The sequence below is a fragment of the Strongylocentrotus purpuratus genome, unplaced genomic scaffold (genome assembly GCF_000002235.5).
Source record: "Strongylocentrotus purpuratus isolate Spur 01 unplaced genomic scaffold, Spur_5.0 spur5_scaffold_3, whole genome shotgun sequence".
NCBI lineage: Eukaryota > Metazoa > Echinodermata > Echinoidea > Camarodonta > Strongylocentrotidae > Strongylocentrotus > Strongylocentrotus purpuratus.
The window spans coordinates 36,929,757-36,953,870 of record NW_022145609.1 but is presented as its reverse complement, the minus strand read 5'-3'; the positions used below and the strand labels follow the sequence as shown (position 1 = coordinate 36,953,870).

General features: G+C 35.9%; 1 protein-coding gene across 1 annotated transcript; it reads left to right on the top strand.

Annotated features, from left to right (window-relative positions):
* The first annotated feature begins 262 nt into the window (after positions 1-262).
* LOC105443150 (P-selectin-like) lies at positions 263-17,447 on the top strand. The gene is made up of 16 exons (XM_030995921.1): positions 263-452; positions 1,236-1,430; positions 1,653-1,847; positions 6,670-6,864; positions 7,441-7,635; positions 7,997-8,179; positions 8,666-8,848; positions 9,472-9,573; positions 9,915-10,034; positions 10,994-11,121; positions 11,806-12,043; positions 12,605-12,763; positions 14,794-14,817; positions 15,831-16,009; positions 16,550-16,977; positions 17,337-17,447. The coding sequence occupies exons 1-16, from the start codon at positions 263-265 to the stop codon at positions 17,353-17,355; spliced, it is 2,733 nt and encodes a 910-aa protein (XP_030851781.1). The 3' UTR covers positions 17,356-17,447.
* Positions 17,448-24,114: the final 6,667 nt, after the last annotated feature.

The following is a 24,114-nucleotide window of genomic DNA, read 5'->3' as shown; positions in this document are numbered from 1 at the left end:
TTTTTTAGAAATACGTTCGTCGGTTCTAGAGATAAATGTATTGGCTCGACCAAAACAAGATATTCTAAATCTTTCTTTCTGCACTCGGATTCAAGAATGACGTAATGGCAATCAAGTTTCAAACATCATGTTAATTTAATGTCTCAGTCACATTCGCTGCGGTGGCCTTGGGTCTAAAACTAAGATTCTTCTTTTCCTTGGATGAAAGTGGTTACATCCAATATTTGTTTTAATATTTTTAAACCTTTGTTTTATAGTTGTGATGTGTTCCATTCCTGATGCCTTTCCGTCTCATCTCAATTCAATGAACAATGACTGTGCTTCTCGATCTACCATTGTGTACGGTACGACATGTTCCTTTGTCTGTGATACTGGATACACTATTTCAGATTCTACGTCGATATCTTGTACAGAAAGTGGAGCTCTATCCGCCGATCTCCCTAACTGTGCAGGTAATTTATATATTCGTTACGTGTCTTGATAATTACATTCACACAAAAAAATATTCGCTGTGACCTAATAGATTTTTCTGCTTTAAGATATGCTTTCCCCAGAGGTCTTTTGTCTACAGATTGGGCAGTGACGTGATGAAAAACATGATGTTTCGGACATCGTGTCAATATTCAGTTCTTCTTTAAAGGTACTATGTCCCATTTGCAGGCCAAAAAAACCGAAAAGGTAAAATCCAAACGGCATTTGAAAGATAATACTAATTTAGAACTTTCTTTAAAAAAAAGGGGGCTTGAAAATTTCTTTAAGTGGGAAAATAACGACTATTAGTTGTCGAATCGACTTATGAGCTATAGAGCCAGTAAGTAATAGTCTTATTTTCAGACCATTGTACCGAATGGTCGTACGTTTTATGCTACGCAAAGATTCAATCAGTTTAATTTTGGCCATTACAAGAAGTGGGTTATTGACGTAGACAAATGCTCATGTACCCTTAACAGTTCATTTTATGTATGTTATTACCAAAGAAGAAAAAAAGCAAGTCACTCACTCACTAGTGTCTGACAGTGAAGTCTAACATGTAAACGCGTTTCCTTGTATAATTTGAATATTAGGACACTGATAACGTTTAACTTTCACAGATAGGACTTACATGACATATTCATAATTCCTGCAAAGTTCTACAGAATTGGAAGTTGGCTGCAAAAGGGACATTGTATATTTAAAGTAAGATTATTGTCCTCGCACAATATTTATGGTTTTGATTTGTCATTCTTGTTTCATAGTTGTGACGTGTTCCATTCCTGACGCCTTCCCGCCACATGTGATCCCGATGAACAATGAATGTTCGTCTGGATCTATCGTGGAATATAATACAATATGTTCCTTTGCCTGTGATACTGGATACAGAAGTTCAGATTCTATGTCGATGTCTTGTACGGAAAGTGGAGCTCTATCCGCCGATCTGCCAAATTGTGAAGGTAAGTACATAACCATTTCTTAGAAATATGTTAAAAAAGATTAGAGATAAAAATTTAGCCTCGACCAAAACAAGATTTTTTAAAACCTGTGCTCGGATTCAACAATGACGTGATGGCAAACATGTTTCAAGTGTCAAACATCATTTAGGTTCCTTAGTTACCAAAGATGAATGTGGTTACATCCAATACTAATGCTTTTACTCTGTCATTCTCGTTTTATAGTTGTGACGTGTTCCATTCCGGATGCCTTGCCGTCACATCTCAGTTCACTGAACAATGGCTGTACATCCAGTTCTACAATAGAATATGGTACAACATGTTCCTTTGCCTGTGATACTGGATACAGTACTTCCGATTCTACGTCGATATCTTGTACAGAAAGTGGAGCTCTATCCGATGATCTCCCTAACTGTGAAGGTAATAACATAACCTTCTCTTAGAAATATGAAAATTGATTTTAGAGACAAAAGTTTTGTCTCGACCTAAACAACAATTTTTAAATTTGTCTTTCTGTACTTGGATTCAGGAATGACGTAATGGTTATCAAGTTTCAAACATCATGTTAAGTTAATGAAAAAGGGAAAAGATTATGTCTTCTATAATTAATGGGCTATTTCATACGGTTACGATCGCAGAAATTAACTCTCTGTTTGGAAGCTAAAATTTCACATTATCGGAAACGTTATCTTGGAAAAACAGTTCTTCATCATTAGGATGGATATACAAATGGGAAAACCAGCGGACGTTGAAAGTCAGGTGAGAAGCGATGGAAGAGATAGGGATGGATTAGGGAAGGAGGTGAATAACACGTATGCTGAGAAAACGACGGCCGACATACAAGCCCGGAGAGACCCCGGTTCGAAGCCCGTGTTCATGCGTCAGTCAGACATCCCAAATGCGGAGCGGAACCAGCCTACAGGGGAGGAGATTTATCTCACACTATCTAAGGTAGTATCTCCTAATACCATCATTGGCATGCGTTGAAAATGCGGAGAGCGACAAAGATAAGAAGTGTAAAGATCGACAAGAAAGAAAAAGGAGAAGAAAGGGTTCAAACAAAAAATAGTTCAGGTAACTATACTCATCAGAAGAAAATCGAAGAAACGAAGGAGAAGCCTGGTTACAAATCAGTTTATAACAACTTTGAGATATTATATCAATGATCGAAGGTGTTAATTGTTTAAATCTCTTTTCTCTGAATGTGAGAGGGCTAAGAAATAAGCAAAAAAGAAATATGTTGTTTCAATTTCTTGTTAGACAAAAGTCAAATGTAATTTTATTACAGGAAACATTTTTGACAGAAGAAATAAAAAAAAAAATTGATGAAGAATGGGGAGGTAAAACTTTTCACTCGTTTGGAACGAAGCATAGCAGGGGTGTTGTAATCCTCATAAAGAAGAACGTGTCATTTCATACCAGATTAATTCACCTATCAAATGACGGTAGAGTTATAGTGGTTGAAATAGAAGCAGGAGAGAGAAAAATGTTGTTGATTAATGTCTATGCACCAACTGAAAAAAAGAACAAAGATGTGTTTTATGAACGTCTATCTAGATGTATAAGAAATGTTGACAAATTAGATTCCTATGCATTGATTATTGGTGGTGACTTTAATTGTGTTGACGATGCGTCGTTTGATACTATCGGATGTAGAACAGTTTACAAACAACCTAAAGAATATATAAAGTTACTGAAAAAATATGGTATGATTGATATTTGGAGAAAAATGCATAGAGATATAAAACAATTTACATATCGAAATACTCATTTAAAAATGGCGTCGAGAATTGTGTTTTGGATAATGCAAAGTACCTTTAAGGAATTTGTACAGCGCACATGTATAAAACCTATATCTATGTGTCCAGATCATTGTGCTATTACCATAGAGATTATGATATCTGGCGTCTCCAGAGGACCATCGTATTGGAAGTTTAACAACTCCCTGTTAAAGAATGAGGAATATAAAATTGGTGTTAGAAATGTTATCCGGAACGTGACATTTTAACATAGGACAGAGTCTGACACTAGTTCGCAGTTTGTGTGGGACATGTGTAAATTAAAGATTCGTGTTTATACTATTATGTTTGCAAAAAAAATTAAATTAAATGAAAGGAAAGTTTTATTTGAGTTAGAAAATAAATTTGAAAGATTGCACGATCAAGTATGCAACGGAAGAAAACGAGAAGAAGAGTTGACTAGTGTAAAAATAGAGTTAAATGCGTATTACAAATATTTATGTGATGATGCTAGAGTTAGAGCAAGGGTAACTCTGTTTGTAGAAGGGGAAAGTAATTCCAAATATTTTTTAGGCTTAGAAACAAGAAACGGTGCAAAACGATCAATCTCTTGTTTGAGGATTGGGGGAAAGTTGGAGTACGACAAGGACAAAATCTTAAAGTTTATTGAGAATTTTTACTCAAGAATCTATAGGTCAAATGAGTGTAATGAAGAATTAATAGATTCATACATGACAGAAGTAGAAATACCACGTCTAAATAGACACGAAGCAGATGCATGCGAAGGGCTCGTTACAATGGAAGAGATTACTGAAGCGATAACAAGTATGAAACCTGATAAAGCACCAGGGTTCGACGGTTTAAGCGTAGAATTTTATAAAGAATTTTGGTCAGAAGTAAACGATCTGGTTCTTCATAGTTTGAACGAGTCTTTTGAGAAAGGACACTTAAGTTATTCACAAAGGAAAGGCGTTATTACTTTATTGTTTAAAGGTGGAGATAAACAGGAACCTGAAAATTGGAGACCAATAACCCTTTTAAATATAGACTACAAGATATTAGCGATGGTTTTGACCAAAAGATTACAAAATGTGTTAGCAGACATATTAATGAAGATCAAGTAGGCTATTTAAAGGGTAGAAGCGGTATTTATAATGCTAGACTAGTTCAAGACGTGGTTAACTACCATCATTTAACGGCTAAAGATGGGGCAATTATTTTCACAGATTTTAGAAAAGCTTTCGACTCGTTGGAATGGATATACATTGACAAGTGTTTGCAGTTATATGGTTTTAGGCAATCTTTCGGCAATGGATTGCATTGTTATATTCAAATCCAAGCTTATCAGTTACAGTAAATGGATGGTTTACTGGCAATATTAAACCATCTAGAGGCATAAGGCAAGGTTGTCCCCTGTCTGCCCTACTTTTTATCCTGAGTGTCGAAGTTTTAAGCAACAAAATAAGACAGAATGTAAATATTAAAGGTATTACTATTGGAAGACACAAAACAGAAATTAAGGTAGCTCAACTGGCTGATGATATGACAATTTTTGTACAAGACGTTAAATCCGGAAGGAAGGTAATAAATGTGATTGCAATTTTTGAAAGGGTATCAGGAATACATTTAAATACGAATACAACTAAAGCAATATGGTTGGGCAAAACTTCTCCTTCAGAGACAATAAAAAATATCAGTTGGTGTGATACTTATGTTAAATCTCTGGGTATATACTTCAGTAAGAATAAATCTTTGAGTGTGAATATGAATTGGTCTCAAGAAAGATTCATTAAAATACAACAGCTTTTAAATTCTTGGAAACGGAGGAACTTGACATTTAAAGGGAAAGTAATTATCTTAAAAAGCCTTGTTATTTCAAAATTGATTTATACAGCTCAAGTTTTATCATGCCCTATGGAATGGATAAAAGCGTATGAAAAGTTATTTTATAATTTTTTATGGGGTAATAGAGCAAAAGTGAAAAAGGAAAACATGATAAATACTCTTCAAAATGGAGGCATGAATATGGTTGACATGTGTACGCAATTTATGTCTTTACGAACTTTAAGAACTCCAAGAAAAGAAAGAGAAGTGGATAATTTTTTTTGACTATTGGATTGAAAAACTGGGAGGGATTGATATTATTATGAACTGTAAATGTTTACCAAAATATGTGACTTTTTACAGAGGGAAAATACCTGATTTTTATTGTGACTTACTTTGTACATGGTTTACGGTAAAGCAAGTTAATTATGTAAAAGATATACACCACACCTATCGAAGTGTTACAAAAGAAATGATTTGGTTAAATTGTGATATCAAATTTAAAGGAAAAGCACTGTTGTATAAAAATTTGATAAAATCGGGTATATTATTTTTAGGGGATATAGTGATAGGAAATAGATTTTTGACAGTCAAAGAACTGAAAGATAAACTTATCTATTATGATGGTAGATGGTTGAGTGGATATGCCAAAATAAGAACCGCAATACAACAAAGATGGAGGCCAATCATACAATATGGCGAACAAGTTTATGATTTCAACGATTACAAACGTAAATCAGTTATATACTCTAATTTGAACTTGAATAGTTTTGAATTTTCAATGCACTCTATTACTGTGAAAAAAAAATATACGGAACTCATAAAATTAATCCAAAAACCATCTAGGGCGGTAGACTTCCGGAACAAAACCTTACAGACAAATTTTACTATTAAGTGGGATTCTTTATGGTTATTTAAATTAAAATATGCTCGTGATAATTATTTGATACAATTCAAATTTAAATTTATGTATAATATTTTACCAACACCTGTTAATTTATTCGAATGGAAAATCAAAGAAAACAATTTGTGTTATTACTGTTATAAACCTGGTACTATTATACATGTATTTTTTGAATGCGAAAATATTTACCGATTTTAGAACGTTATTGAAATATTATTATGTAACTCCTTCTGTAAAGATTTCAAATTCTCACCCATTTGTGTTGTATATGGTTTTCATGACGCAAAAGAAAATGTTACAGATATTGATTTAATACTTCATTATGCTTTATTTGCAATCTATAAAGCGAGTGTAGGAAATCAATTTAATAAAAATGTAGTAACGAGAATAATAAGCAAATATTTTTTGTTTATGTTGAAATACAAAATAGAAGTAGAGGAAAACAAAACTAAGACAACGAATTTGAATATTATTAAGTGGAAGAAGACAATTACTAATTTAAAATTTGCTATCAAGTAAATAGAGATATAATTTGATTTGACCTCATTTAGACATGTGATTAAGTGCTTTGTTATGAATATTTATGTATTACGATGTTATCCATGATTTTATCTGAATAAAGATTTATTTGAAAAAAAAAAAAAAGTTAAGTTAATGTCTCAGTCACCTTCGCTGAGGCTGCCTTGGGGTCTAACATTAAGTTTTCTTCTTTACCTAAGATGGAAGTGGTTACATCCAATATTTATGTTTTTATTTTTAAATTCTTGTTTCATAGTTGTAACGTGTTCCATTCCTGATGCCTTGCCGTCACATCTCAGTTCACTGAACAATGACTGTACATCTGGATCTACAATAGAATATGATTCGACATGTTCGTTTGCCTGTGATATTGGATACAACACTTCAGATTCTACGTCGATATCTTGTACAGAAAATGGAGCGTTGTCGACGGACCTTCCAAATTGCACAGGTAATTACAATTTCGCTAAAAGTTTTGATGAACGGATGCACAAAACAAAAGAGTTGCCGTGTTCAAATCAAATAGCTTTCTTCTGCAAGTTGATTATAAGTGATAATTAAATCTAGTATTGCCAGAGCTACTGACACATCTAAAGGATGTATTTGCTGAGGCATCAGCGTTCTAAGCCACAGACCCGGGTTTGAGTCCCGGTTGAGAAATTTGTTCAACCTTTGCAACAATTTCCAAAAATAGAGGATAGCAGCGGGGTACTTTAATATGGCTGCGCAAATACTATTGTCTCTTTTATTCTTGCATTGTTTATATTTCCCCAAGAGTTACCAAAGACCCTGTTAACACGATGCATTGAATTCATTTAGTCTAGTCTTTTGAGTCTAGTTGGAATATTTCTCCGTTCACACAATATCTATTCACAACATATGCAGTTTTCATTAGAGTTTCAAATGATGTTTGGATTCATGTATATATATCTTCATACATCTTTGTATATGTATATTTATTATTGTACACCTATTCATTTATATGTGTATTTAAACATGATTTGTGTATATCTTTGCCTTATCGCAGTTGTTACATGTTCCCTACCTACCGACTTCCCGTCACATCTTCGTTCAGTTGAAGACCACTGTGCTGCGGGATCCGCCACAGACTACAGCACCACTTGTTCTTTCGCCTGTGATACTGGGTATAATCTATTTGGATCCACCTCGTTGTCTTGCACAGAAAATGGAGCTTTATCCACCGATTTGCCAAATTGTACAAGTATGTTTGGTTGATTTTGCTATGTGAAAATTTGTATTCGTATTTTGTATTTGCCACTAGGGGTTTGGATTTATATATTAAAGACTGAAATATATGGATCAACAATCAAACAAAATGTTATAACGTTATATAATACCTGATGAAACAGTAGGACAGTTTCTGAAAAAAACACTTCTGTGCTATTTAGATCTTACAAAGAACCAACGAAGGGGTATTTGAACTTGTAACTGGAATAAATCTCATGAAGACATCTTCTTATCATGTTTGCCAATTGTTTTGTAAAGTGATTAAGTATTGATCACCAACAAATTTTGGAGTGGAAGGTACACGATTTCTTAAAACACTATGATCACTTTTGTAGGTGTGATGTGCGAGGTTCCAACGACTGCCGTTTCGGTAAATACAACCTGTAGAGAGGGGTCAAGAGTCACATACAGCACTTCCTGTGAATTCTCATGTACTTCTGGGGTACCGGAAAGTGGGAATACAGCACGCTTTTGCCGCGCTGATGGAACTTTTTCTGGCAGGGACCTTACTTGTGGAGGTAGAATATATCCGACATAAATTTGAAAGTTACATAAGTAACGATTGAAAATATCATCGTTCTGGCTATTAAGCATGGTTATCACATTTTAATGATTGAGTAACATATTGCAGTAGCAGAAGTAGCATACATAAAACCTATTAAATCAACGGATAGAGCTTTGCTCGTTGTGTAAATTTGAATAAAAGTCGCCTGTATGAACAAAAATGTAAAATGGGAGTTTTATTGCTACGACATTGAAGAAAATCTCACCCCATATAATAAGTATAGGTATTTCTTGGGGTGTATCATACACACCTTACAATCCTAATAATCTTACACAAAGACAGGATCATCACTGAACCGAAAGGTTGCTTTCCTTTCCCCCATCGAAACATTTACGATAATAAAGGTTAAATGCTTTTAAATGTTACATACCCATCCTATGTTAAAAAAAGAGTTCGAATAACATTTTGCGAATTTCAACTTACCATCTCACCACGACAGAAGTGATGTGCAGCATTCCAGTCTATTCGAGTATGCTCTCATCATCACAGTGTCCTTCGGGAGGTCGCGTGGCTGTGGATACACTGTGCCAGTTTGAGTGTGAAAGCGGCGAGGTGACCCAACCGGCAATTATCAGCTGTACCAGTTCAGGGCAACTGGAGGCTGGTGTTCCTCAGTGCCGAGGTAAAAATCAGTCTGGAATGGATGTTTGTGATTTAAGAGGTGTTGATAATCTAGCTCATTTGGCAAAATCTCTAACAAGAACAGCAATGTTGGGCCCTCAATTATATTTTATATATACCAGCTCTGGGCAACAAGAAGGTGATGTTTCTCAGTGCCTAGGTAACAATGATTTTGTTAATTAAGGCTTTGATTTTTACCTTGAGATGTTGATAATCTCACATTGGCAAGATTTCAAGGAAGAACATCAATGAGAGGCCAAACCCATGATATTTTGATAAGGGAATTATCAAAAGCTAATGAAAAATAATTGCCCTAGAGATGATGATGATGAACAACATCCGGTTACATGGGAAAAAAATAATTTAAGAATTAATTTGCTTGAAATTCTCTCTGTGTATTTGTGAATGCACTCGGTGAAAAAAGTTACCGCAAATTATACCTGAAAAAAGAGTTTTAGTTCTGGGTTACCAAATCTTTCAAACAATGCATGGGTTCTTTCACAATAGCCCACACAGTAGTAGTGGGATTAAGAATGGAAATATCGTTATCCTCTAGTATGTTTGATATAAGTAATCTGATGATGAAAATGTAATAGCTGCATCCACAGTACTTTCCTTTCATAGAGACGTGTGGTTCCCAGGTCTGTGGCGAGGGCGAGTATTGCGGAGCTAATGTGACGTGCCTCTGTGTCATGGGTACTCGTACAACACAAGGGATCTGCTCGGGTACGTTTTATGTTAAAAGCGGATCTTAATTCACCTCAATTGACCAGTTCATAGTAAAACACAAGGTAAAAGTGACCCCAAATATCCACAGATCTTGTAAACATGGAGGAGTCTAACTTTGAGCATTTGAGAATAATCACAGCCAAAGTGATGGAGGTGCTTCCTGAATACCTCTTGTTTGCCCTCTTGAGAAGAATACTTCCAACTGTGTATCATTGAATGTCCAGTCGGTGATTAAATGAATAATGAATGCGTAATTGTTATGGGGCGGGGTTGTTAAACTTATAATTAAAATTGAAGAGCCCTCGGTTGATATACAATTCATATTTTGTTATTTTTAGATCCATGTGGAGGTAGCTGTGCTACTACTGAAAAATGTACTATCGAAACCGAAAGCGGAATATCCACCTGTAACTGCGCCCCAGGAAAGGCTAGAGATACCGACACTAATCAGTGCCTTGGTAGGTACGATATTATGAAAAATGATGGCGGGGGGGGGGGGGGACGCAGGCAAGTGGCAGTAAGATTGCGATTAAAAAGCGTCCATATTGAACTTCAAACGATTCGGAAGCTGCCATAATGAGTTGCAATAAATTCCATAAGAGACTTGACTTTTTGACACCATTCCACCTAAAGACTATGGAAAACGTAAAAGTGAATTTGTCACAATCAAATTTTGCATGAAAAATAAACGTTCTTTGATGGGCTAAAGTGCTTAACAAGTGTATAATAATAAAAGCGAAAGTACAAATTTCCTAATATCACATAAAAATATAAAAATCTTGGATGAACTTGATGAAAAAAATAAACGTATCATTGCGATCAAATCTACCCTTCCTAATAATGTTAATATTTCCGGAGTCTCCTCCCCTCTACATTAAATTAAAGATACGGACGATAAATATGATTTTTGTAATATATTTAATCTCTCTTAAACCACCCAACTTGATAATTAGAATACATTTGCTTTTATAGCCAAGTCTATACATGGCATGGCTTGGATCCACACATTAAGGGGCACCCGTCTTAATCGGTAGATGTCACTAGTTAGGGGGGGGGGGGATATGGGAAATGTTTGGGGGTTGGGTGGGATCTGCGCCCCATAGCTACGCCAATAGCCACGTTAGTGGCTACATCTCTGTGTCTCTCTAAAACAGAACTACATCTATAATACCATATCTGTTTTTCTTGAAAAAATGTAATATAGTAGCCCCAAATTGTGCACATACTGATAGATTTCATATCATCTATGGCATAGTGATTACAGAAGGGAGACACAGAGGGAGTGAGAGAGCAAGAGAGAGAGAGAGAGAGAGAGAGGGAGAGAAAGAGGGGGAAAAAAAGGGGGGGGGGGAGAAAATAGCTTTCCATATTTGGTCTATATTCGCTAATTTTCTTGCTGTACCTATTTCTCAATCAGATGCTGTAATTATGGAAGGAACGATTAGAGTATTAAATTTCAACGGTTCCGAGGCCGTTTATTCAGATGCACTGGGAAACACGAGTAGCTCAGAGTTCCAGGAAATTGCTGCACCATTAGTAGAACAGGTAATACCAAGTCATGGAAATGTATACAGAATGGGAAAAATTATACAGTATTATGTTTGATATTAACCGAGCCTTTTACACATTTTTTCAGACGCGCGTTTGACAGTTAAAATAACAATTAGATGAAATGTTATAGATAAAAAAAAACACATTATAGCAAGTGGGAGAAATCAGGGGTTGAAAAGTAGTCTCGTAACTGGGAGGTCTGGGTTAGAAACCACGTCGATGGTTAGACCATGTAGGTCCATGGTTAGACAGTACCAAATCCCTCGGATATGGTGTAAAGCCGTTTGTCCCCTGGTTGCTTACTTACATGCATGCACAAGTTTTCTAAGCAGTGAGCTAAAATAAATTCAAACAAAATCAGTGGCGGATCCAGGATTTTCCAAAAGAGGGGGGGGGGGGGGGGTAAATGTATGGAATTGCTAGCGCGAAGCGCGTAGCCTTTACTGCGTGTGGTCCAAACAATTTTGAATCCTAATGTGCTATATGGTACATTCTGAGGCTGTTCTGAATGCGTAAACTGAGTATTTATGCATTTAGTTTTTTTCCTGCTTTTTTCAAAAAGAAAAAAGGGGGAAGGGGGCGTGCGCTTCCCACGCGCGCCCCTTGATCTGGCCCTGAAATTCCACTGAAAACTCTTACCTGACATCCATTTTTAATTTTCTTTTATACTATTCCTAGATAATGTCTACCTTTTCTATGGCTAACGTCATCCCTGATGACGTCACAATAACCAGTATTAGGAATGGCAGCTTGATATTCACATACGAGCTCCTCGTCGCGACGGATTCTAACCCGGAAGAACTTGCCAATGAGCTGAGCGTATTTATACGGCAGCACTTGGAAAGTAATGGAGGGATATTCGATTCTTCAGGGAGTACCACCTTCTTGGCGGATTCTAATGCAACCCTGTTACAAGGTCTGATCGATTTTCTTTTCATAATGTATATTGATGATTGATTTATTTAACACATTCGGGTCTTTTAGCGGAGGATGCAATCCTATCCAAAACGAAAGTTATTTGATAAAGCGCTCTTCCGTGTACTTATAAAGCGCTGCACACGGTGCTTCATACGTTGGCTATTATGAAAGATAGGAATAGGGATAGAACCCTGGTTTCTAAATACAATAACATCTTTCAGTATGATAATAAGGTTAATGATTCCAGGCCATGGCTGATAGCAGTTTAACGAAATTCCAATCATGAATACAAGATGAAGAGTGAAGCAAGAGATGTTCATTCAAACTTAATAGCATACGTTTAACAGCTTTTTGAAAAGAGTTTGTCGACTTAGATTTCGAATCTCAATAGGGAAAGAGTTCCAGGTATCTGGGCCAGTCTGTCGAATTGTTAAGGGCTAATACGGTTTGACGTATTGCTATTGTTATCAATCTTATTATTATCATTATTTATTTTTGATTGTTATTATTATTATTATTAATATCATCATCACCTTGATTAATATCACATTATTTGCAGTTGTGGTAATGGACGAATGTTCGGATCCCGAGCTAAATGATTGTTCGTCAAACGCAAATTGCATGGACCACAACATGGCAGGTGGATTTACATGTGAATGTTTCTCGGGCTATCGTGACCTCTTCCCCAATGTACTTCCGGGCCGTTTCTGTTTTCCAAGTTAGTAAACAATATAACACGACCCGCAAAGACTTTCGAAATATAAACTGAAAGAAATGTCAACAGCCTTGTCTATCATCATTTGATAGGTACTTACATTACAATAATAATGATGATCCGTTACACAATCCGAATGTTTGCTGTGAATAATGCAATAGGGTATTGAAGTTATCCATGAGTTTATTTCTGGAAAGTAGTTGCAATCGTTTTTTTTTAATGAATTATAAGAGTTGTAGCCCGTGGTTCGTCCACCTCTGCTATATTTGCCCTCTACAAGGCCTTGGTACTGCCAATACTTGAATATGGCATCCCTGCATGGCATCCCAATACCCTAAAACAAACACAACAATTAGAAAGAATCCAACGTATAGCAACGCGCGTTGCTCTTAAACAGAGAAGAGGAGAAATGCCGTATGAAGAAAGGTTAAGGGTTCTCAACTGGTCTACCTTGTCAGCTCGTAGAGATTATCTTTTATGTTCATTTACCTTCAAATGTCTGTACTTTTGTTGTGACTGTGAAACACTAATAGAAAACATAGCCATTAGCAAGAGACGCCTCTTTACACTGTCCTTCATTCATCAGCAATCACGAACACAGGCCCTGTTCCTGTCCGCTTCCCGGAGATTTCCTCGGGTATGGGATGAATTACCGTTAGAGGTTAGGGATGCATCGGTGGTCTCCTCACTTTCATCCTTTCTACTCTCTATGAAGCGGTCCCTTCTCGATTCTAACTAATTTTCAAACTGAGAGGGGCTTCCTCACTGAGAGTGGGGGATTCCTCCTTTTCTTTAATAATCATTGTTTATCAATATCCAAGAACTTATTGAAACACTGGATTCAGAATGTTACTTGTTTAATTTTTTTTCTTCTTTTCTTTCAATGATACAATGATTATATTAATTGAACCTGGAACAATGGTCCACATTGATAGCTTCATATCCACATTATGCCACTCTTCTTAAATGATAACACCATAGGCCCTACTCAATATTTTGTGAATGATTATCAATCCTAATGCTTATTGCACCTTTAATTTCTGCAAAAATTGTACATTATTGTGGTACATGACGTTTTATAATTTCCTTGATTGTATAGCCCAAAACAATATTTACGCTCTATTCATATGTATATTTTTGTTATATACAAGAAATTGCTGGTCAGATTTACCTTGAACAATTACACATCTCTTCTTTTTTCTTTTTAATTAGAATTTCTTTGAATGAGACATCGTTGGATCAATTGAATAATGACGATTTATGTTAATTGTGTTCTGGTTATTTTAAGTTTTAAGTTTTTTCTGCATACAAATCTTAAAGCACTCTATTCATTGCAGCTTCATATCCTCTTAATGCATTTATCGAAATTTAATTTAATCATGATTTTCTGAATGATTGTTTGTAATTATTTTGTATACTTATATAATGTGAACCTTGCAATATATTCTATTATGTCTCGGAATGGCATGTGAGGGTGCACATGCCCCGGGCAACAGGGAAGAATTTCGCTTTTGTGCACCCTGACCCACATGCTATTCCTTCTTTATCTTACTTTGTATTTTTCCTATTTCACTCTGTATACACCTATATACACTGTACATGCTGAATGTGTTTTTATGGTCGAATAAATAATAATAATAATAATAATAATAATTCATGATTTATATCTATTCATTCATGTTGAATGATTGACCAATATGCTGGTGGCTGGATAGAATTTTTAAGCGTTTAATTTGCTAAGAATATTCAAAGAACCAGCATAATGTATGCCCAAAACCATCTGAGAAATAGCTCAGTAATCTGCTTAGTAGTGATTTGATATTTTTCAAGAGCAAGATATATTGAAACAGTTCAAACCTTTAAGAAATTGTACGAATCTTCATAAACCCTTACCGTGCCGTACACGTTGGAACAGAGGGAGGTTTTGATGTTTTGATGTTATATCAAGTTCATGAAGTTTTCAGTGACTTCTATTTATATTTAACAGCTCTAAGTTTACAAGTTCTCTCTCTTTCTCTTTTGAATCCATTAAGATTATTCTGAAGCTGCTAATCCCGGTAAGTCACGTTTTTGCACACTTATTCTTGTTTCATTAAATACCAATGCAAATACGTTAAAACAAGTATCTTGACACATTCGTTATTTATTTGTCCATGGTCTACGGATTTTAGTTTCCATAATAAGGTACTTATTTTTCATAGGGATTCCATCTAATTAAATGTATCCTTTGCCATTCCATTTATTTTCTTTATTTCATGAATAATTTTAACATCTGATGGTTTATAAGAATGAATCCGTAATGAAAAATAAAAAAGATTTCATGAAAACCAAAATCCTTGTCTTAAAGTCATAAATCTGGTTCGTTTTTGTCTACGGGTGTAAGTGTTTGAAAATTAAGAGCTTACAAAAGGACAGAGGCTACATAAATAAATTAGAGATTGTAAGTTTACTTCATTGTTTCCCCTTTACTTTTTTTTCATGGGGGTTTTTCGGTCTTTTTTCGATATTATCATACACTCTTTTTCTCGTTGTTTAAATCCAAGCATTTATTCATACTTTTTGTTACCACATTACTTTAAAATTACCTGCAGATTTTCTTTGGATTCTGCTGCTAAAACTGTATCGTCTGCATAGCGAAGGTTGTTTATATTTTGACCTCCAACCTTAACACCATTGTGATCCTTGATCGATCTCATAATCTTTCACTGTTAATGTTAAAGAGATCTGGGCCCCGTCTTACAAAGAGTTGCGATTGATCAAATTCAATCGTAAGTCCTCCAATCAATCGCAAGTTTGCAATCTCATATCTCTTATGTACATAGTTGCGATTGATATCAACTCTTTGTAATACAGGACCCTGGTGACAACACACAACCTTGTATCACACCTCTCATTATTGGTATGAACTGACTGATATATCAGCTCTTAGCCTGTGTATATGAAACAGGGGAAGGGTACGTGGATTCGAACCCACGATCTTTCGTTCAACAGGCACACGCTTTACCGATCGAGCCAACTCCCCTAAACGGGGAAGCAATACACTGTACTGCGTTTTTTTTCTCTGTTACAGGTGCTGCTTTACCTAGAAACTATGTGTACATTGCTGTCGGGATAGTCTTTGGGATTGTATTCGGGCTCATGATGCTGTGTTTACCTATAGTATGCAAACGGTCCTACGTTAGAACCAAATGGAGGCAGTCATACGAGGAGAAAAGCGTTTACAACTCGACCATTGCCGAATCTCACAATGTAAATATTAACCATTTTCATACACAAGTTCGGTCTAACATGTCTTGGTGGCTATTTTTCTACAAAGGCTGCTGGTCTACAGTGGCCATGCAATTTGTCTCCCTTAAGAAAGAAATATGCGTTGTAGGACCTGTCTAGTCACTTCAGTGGCTTTTTATAGACAGTGTTTGACTGTTTACAAATTTATTTGACATTGATATTTATAACAGTGTAATAACCAGATCTAGAATGACCAATCAATATGAATTGGCCGTACTTCACAGAAGTTTAGTTAAAATTGAAAAAAAAGTTATGTGATTTGACTCATTTCCTATGAATACGATTTACATTATTAAAGGATTCAATAGATATCGCCGTCTGAACATGTATCACAAGTCTATGTACTAGAGTTTACGACAAATACCAAATGTATCAATCTAATGTTGTGGTAATCCAGTAGCTTCGTACACAAGATTTAGACAATGACATTTTCAAATATATTTACACACGGTACACTTCGGTCAAGTCATATTTTTCCTCAAACTTTGCTTTCTTACTTAGAGAGAATACCCGTATCTGAAACGTAACGGAGGCCACTTGTTTGACGAATCGGAGAAAGTCGAGCAACGAAACCATCCCTTGTATCTCAACTACACAAGGACCAGTGGTGAGAATGGTGCAAGTCCCAGGACATCCAGAAGCAAAGGTCCGACTTCCAACTCAGAGGGTCAGACATTTTCGCATGACGTTGCAACCTCTTCTTCGCCTGAAACGAGCAACAGACTTAACAGTTCAAAAGCATCATCCCCCAGATACGGAGGACAACATCTGCATTACCCCTACCACAAACGAATGGTGATGACAGACCAGATGCGGCAAATGAAAAGATTAGATGCCAACGAAGATGCAGGGCGGTATTCGCCAAAAACACCGAGAGAACACATTGAGCGAGGAAACCACCTACCTTTAGATTCGCTACAAAGATCTGTGTAAGCTTCTGGAAACTTTGAGCATATCATGTCCTCCACATGGTTACACATGTACACTGTTACCCTTGCATAGCGATAAAGCGTTATTTCCTTTGGATATGCATGTGTACTATACCATGATGATACATAGACAAAAATCAACACCTGTTAAGAACAAGCAAGTACATAACGAGGGGACAGCATGAGAAGATATTGATAAACATGTGATGAAATGATAACAACAAAGGGAACAAATAACCATCAAGTATCCTTGACATGTCTTCATGTAATGTGGCATTGTGTGATTCATTCTGGTCCTTTAAAAATGATGTCTATTTCATTACTTAATGCAATAACACCGACTTTTCTTCTTCTTTCAGATACGTCACACGATTTTGACACGACAAGCGGAAGTCTAAGTTCAAAGACTGAGGTCCTGCGGGGTATTATTATCAGTCATAGCCGTTCCTGTTGAGAGGGCAACAATTTGGACTTAAATATTCGTCAAGACTTGTAGATTAAGGTTATTCTTGTGGTTAGTCTTGTGGAATACCATAATAAGTTGGGTAAGATCACGGTCTTACCCAACTTGTCAAAGAGCCTACTCGACAAGCGAACACTATTGACTTGATACTTATCAGCAATCCAACCTTGGTTAACTCTGTGAAGGTAGTGCCTGGTATCTCGGATCACAACTGTCCAGTTGCTGATATAGACATGTCACCCCCAGGAAGATACCAGCCAAAGAGGAAAGTTCTTATGTACAAGAAAGCAGACTGGGAGGGCTTTGCAGTACTCATGCAACATGTGGCAGACTACATATGTAGCAAGTCATCCAGTGCATCAGTCCATGACCTGTGGCAACTCTTCAAGAGTGGAATTGAAGGGGGTATTCAAACATTCGTCCCCCACAAGATGCTCAAACAGAAACAAGACTTGCCATGGATTACTAGCGGTACTAGCGGTATCCGTAAACTCATCTTTCTAAACACTCTCCCGAAACTTCTGTGGTAGTTCTCTTTCCTCACTTGCCGGTAATATGTTTATTTTTTTCACTGTTTATGATAGTGTCAAGATTCCTGACAATGACATTTCACTTGCTGTATTTTTCATACTGATTTATATTTGTTATTGTGTACATAGTTGTATTAATCTAATGTATTCTAGTCTTTGTCAATGAGACTTTACTTTTTATTAACTTAAGTAAAATATTTTAATCTTTTTTATAAAGACCTTTTTATAATTCCTTGGTTGTGTGTAATTTTTGTAATTTTTTGTAATTTTTGTAATTTTTTGTAATTTTTTTTTGTTCTTTCTCTTAGCTGTTGAAGATACCGTGGGGTGTTGTTTATTATTGTTGTTGTGATGGTACATGTATCAATCTTGTGTGCCATAACCTATTCTTGTGGTTGGTACATTTTTTAACCATTATTTATATAGCTGTAATATACATGTATAGTGGGTGGTACTTTTTCTAATGCCTTTATCTGATTTCTGCAAAGAGGATAGTACACCATACCTTCTAGAAGATCAATTCAATGAGTTTATGAATGAAGTTGACTCAAAGACTTCATTAACATTTATACATTTTAACTGTCGTAGCCTAAGGAAGAATTATGAAAATATATTTGATTACATAACTTCTCTGTCAGTCACATTTGACGTGATAGGTCTAACTGAAACTTGGATAAATCAGGATGAAAATTTTTCATTATTTGTTCCTCCAAATTATTCTTATGTAAACTGTGGCAGAGTTGAAGGTCGTGGAGGAGGTGTAGGAATTCTGATACACAATAATTAAAAATATTTTCATCGTTCTGATCTTACTGTGGTAAACAAACAATATGAGATGATCTTTATTGAAATTCCAAGAGAGAGTGACAAAAATATTTTAATCGGAGCTATGTATAGACCGCCTAATCAATCGGTTGGAATGTTCATCAATAATATCTATACAGTGTTATCCAACCTCCAAAAAGAAAATAAAGACTGTTATCTTATGGGCGATTACAATATTGATTTAATGAAAATGGATGTGTGCCTTTATGTAAATGACTTTACCGAACTAATGGCATCTCATTGTTTTTTCCCAATTATTTATAATCCGACTAGAATTACTAAGGAAAGTGCAACTCTTATAGATAATATTTTTTCAAATACAGTACATGAAAATTTTTAAAAATTGGTATTCTATTGACTGATATAACAGACCATTTACCTATATTTGCCACTCTCTCTTGGAATAAACCAGTGAATTCCGAAAGAGTATTTTATAAACGCAATATAACTGACTCTGGTTTTCAATTATTTAATAGTAATTTCAGTACCTTGAATTTTCAAAATATGTATAATACATCTGATGTTGATATGAAGTATAATCTATTCATGAATGCTTTTAAAAACATATATGATTCCTGTTTTCCACTTAAAAAGATTACAATTAAGGAAAGGAAAAGTGTTAAACTATGGATTACTAACGAAATTAAAAAACGGTGTAAAAAGAAGAATAGATTGTGTAAAAATATCTTTCCAAACCATCACTAGAGAGAGAACGTAATTTTAAAACATTTCGGAATAAGCTGAATAAAGATATAAGATATGTTAAAAAAGAATATTATTTAAATAAGTTTCAGTCCGTGAGAGGCAATATGCAAAAGACTTGGAAGTACATTAATGAAATAATAATGAGGAAACCCCAGGGTGTCCGTCCTGAATTTATTTTAAATGAAGGTGACAAAATTTATGACAATATAAGAATTACAGAGTTGTTCAATGACTATTTTGTTTCTATTGGAACCTCACTAGGCAATCAATGCTCTTCCATAAATGACTTTAATTGTTTTTTACAAGGTAATTATTCCAATTCTTTTTTTCTTAAAACCTATTACTGAGGGAGAAATTGTCGAGATTGTTCGTAGTTTTAAAGCAAATAAAAGTGCCGGACATGATGATATTGAACCAGAGATTGTTAAGAAAACTATACATGTTTATGCCAAACACCTTTGTCATATTTTTAATGAGTCTTTTATTTCAGGACAACTTCCAGATCAATTAAAGTTAGCAAAAGTAATACCCCTTCATAAGAATCTTTGTAAAGAAAAAATAGAAAATTATCGACCTATTTCTATCTTGCCAATCTTTTCAAAAATATTAGAAAAATTGGTCTACAAACGTCTCATTAACTACTTGAATAAGAATGATATTTTATATGCTAAACAATTTGGATTTCGTGAAAAACACTCAACATCCATGGCTCTAATTGAATTTTTAAATCTTGTTACTCAGGCATTGGAAAATAAGCTAATTCCAGTTGGTATATTCCTTGATTTATCTAAAGCGTTCGACTGTATTAACCATTCTATTTTGTTACAAAAGCTATCATTTTATGGCATACGGGGAACTCCTCTCAAATGGTTCAAAAATTACCTTTTGAATAGGAAACAGTTTGTTAAATTTAATAATGTTTGTTCTCAGTCACAGATCCTTTCAAGATCCTTTCAACAGGAGCACCCCAAGGCAGTGTTCTTGCTCCTTTATTGTTTTTGTTGTTTATAAATGATCTTCACTTTGTGTCTGACAAGCTTAATTTTGTTTTATTTGCTGATGACACCAATATATTATTATCAGGTAAAACTGTGCAAAATTTAAATGAGGTTTTAAACCAAGAACTGAGTAAAGTTTGCAAATGGTTCACTGCTAATAAACTTGTTGTTAATATGAATAAAACTAATTATATTGTATTCAGGAGAAGAAAGGTTGGAGGTGATTTTAATGAATTGAATGTAAAATTTGATAATGTGTTACTCACCAGAGTTAATTCAAATAAATTTTTAGGAGTTTACATAGATGAGTACCTTACTTGGAAAAGTCATGTCAGTTACATATCTTCAAAAATTGCCAGTGTACTGGAAGTTATTTATAGTGTGAATAAACTGCTCCCCAAAAAAATATTAATGAATTTATACAATACATTTTTCATATGCTGTCTTAGCTTGGGGTGGATGTTTAATTACCTTAACGAACCGTTTGCAGATTTTACAGAAAAAGGCTGTTCGTGCAATAACAAACTCTACTTATCTTGCACATACTGCACCCTTGTATAAACGCCTGAATATTTTGAATGTGAAATCTCTATATTATATGCAACTTGCTCAATTTATGTTTCTTTTCAAGAAAAATCAGCTACCATGTATTTTTAATGAGATGTTCATTGTTAATGCTGAAATTCACTCTTATGAAACGAGAAGTTCAAATAAATTTCATTTGCCCTCTGTTAAAACAACTTTTATTCAAAGGAACATTTATTTTAGTGGACCATCACTATGGAATTTACTTCCCAATGATATTTTCAGCTGCTCATCACTTTATTCTTTCAAGTCAAAGTTGAAACAATATTTGATCTCGTATCCAACTCTTAAGATATAGTTTGTACGGTGTTTCTTTCTATTGTTCTCAATGTTTCTTTCTATTGTTCTCAATATTTCTTTCCTGTATATCATTCATTTCCTCTTTATATTGTATTTCTTGGTACCACCAACCCACTACTACTCACCCCACGCATAGATGTGCATGTAATATCTATATATGTTTTTGTACATGTATGTGTTATTGTTTAATTAAAAAAAAACTATTGTATTTTTATATTGTAATTTTAAGCAGGGGATGATCCCCAATAAACCTCTGTGGTTTTTGATCACCCCCTCTGCAGGTTCATCTTTTGTTGTAATGCTTTTATATTTGATTGTAATTTACACTGTCTTTTATGAATCTGTGGAAATAAATGAAATTGAAAAAATTGAAATCTATAAGAGAGATAGGTTACATAAGCAAGCTCAGGAAACAGAACATGCTGGTCCCTTTCCCGCTTGAGACAGAATTGCAGCATTTGAAACACCTCATCCAAGCAGAATCAAGAAAGGCATATTGGAGCCATCTGGAGTCAATCTTCACTGCTGATGGACCCAATGAGTACGAGGGAATGAAGAGGTTCTGGAAGTTTGTGAAGAACAATCGTACTGACCGCTGTGGGATACATACTCTGAAAACTGATGAGCATACTATCACTAACCCCCAGGACAAGGCTGAAGCACTGAACAAACAATTCAAGATGGCTTTCACCAATGAAACTGATGTTCCCGCTGATCTCCTTCCTGAAACATCTCCGTATGACTCCATGCCAGACATCCACATCTCAACCGAAGGCATTGTTAAGATGTTAAAGAAGTTGAAAGTCCGGAAAGCCCCGGGACCAGATGGAATACCAGCATTGGTACTCTACAAGCTTTCAAGAGTGGTAGCTCCATCTCTGCGTGCCATCTTTGAAGTCTCATACAGGACCAGTGAAGTTCCAGATGATTGGCGCCTTGCGAACGTGGTCCCCATCTACAAGAAGGGAGATAAAACAGATCCTGAGAATTATCGCCCAATCTCTCTCACAAGTATCATCTGCAAAATGATGGAGCACATATTTGCAAGTAACATCATGGGTCATGCGCGCAGAAACAGTATCCTCCGCCCACTTCAACATGGTTTTCAAGCTAAGAAGTCGTGTGAACTCCAACTGACTGGCTTTGTCACCGACCTCTTGAACAACATGGAGGACAACAATCAGACGGACATAGTTATCACAGACTTCAGTAAAGCCTTCGACAAGGTTGGTCACCAGAGGCTTCTGAAGAAGATGGAATACTATGGTGTGAGAGGCCACAACATTGACTGGATATCCAGTTTTCTCTCCAACCGTAAGCAGCAAGTTGTTCTGGATGGTCATACGTCATCAACGGCTTAAGACTACTGCATACCAGGCTCTCGTTCGCCCTCTTCTTGAGTATGGGAGTACTGTCTGGGATCCACACACCATCAGATGTGTAAACCAGTCGGAGATGGTCCAGAGACGAGCAGCGAGATATGTTCTCAACCGCTATCATCATACATCTAGCGTCTCTGACATGCTGCGTCAACTTGGATGGACCTCTCTCCAGAAGAGAAGAGAGCATCAACGTCTCACCTTACTGTACAAGATACACTACTCTTTGGTTGACTTTGACATCCGCCACTACATCCAACTGGCAACAGTCGTAAGAACTACAAGATCGTCTCGTCCTTACTGTTATCGTGTCATGCAGTCACGAACAGAGCAACATATTCACTCCTTCTTTCCTCGCACTGTTCGACAGTGGAACGCTCTCCCTCTTGGGGTTGTCCTGGCTCCATCAGTGGAAGCCTTCCAGAGACAACTAAAGACTGGGGGGAAGTAAATTCCGGCAATTTTTTTTACTGGCACTATGTATATATACACCTCTCACCTGCACACCTGGACATCCCCATGTCGCCACACACATGCACTCGCACACATCTGCAAGAATCTTCAGCAGTGAAGGAGGCAGATTATTTTGAAGAAAAAGAAGAGTTTAGCCGTCCTCGTCGAGAAGCAACCGCCTTGCATTTAGGATTTTGAAACATATCGCAGACGTCCATGACTAAATAACGAGGTCCTGTTAAATTACCTTGATGACTCGTAGTCGTCCTGGTTGTACGTGTTAAATGGTGAAAGCGGTTTCGATACCATAGACAGGACTACTTACTTAGTTCTTTGGAACACCATTAATAGTTTTAGCCGTCCTTCTCGCGATAAAGCCTTTGTGCAGTTAGGTGTGACAGGCTATCGACACTACTTGCATATGTCCATGCTTACAGATTGAGGTTAAGTGGAATCTCATGATGACTCCTGAGAGGTGTCGACGTCGACTGGTCTTAGCAATAGACTTTTGAATTTATTTATTTCTGCATTATCCAAAGACAATAACTGAATAACAAAGAAATATAAACTTCATGCCTAAATGTTATTTATATACATGTATACTATAACGAAACTTAATATTTATATAAAATATTATTATGAATTTATGGAATTGAACGAACTTTCTGTGGAGAAAGAGCAGGAGATCGCAAGCGATGCTTGACTAGGACGGCGGCCTCACAATAAATATCTAAGGTGAAATTTAAAATGAAAATGTGTTTATACGTGTATGAGTTTGTGATTGTGTTGTCTTAGTATATTAAAATACAAAAGTCGAGGGTTCGATCCCCGACACGGTACTAATGTCCTCTGGCAAGGCGTTAATCTATCTTTGTCACTCCATACCTAGGAGAGAAATG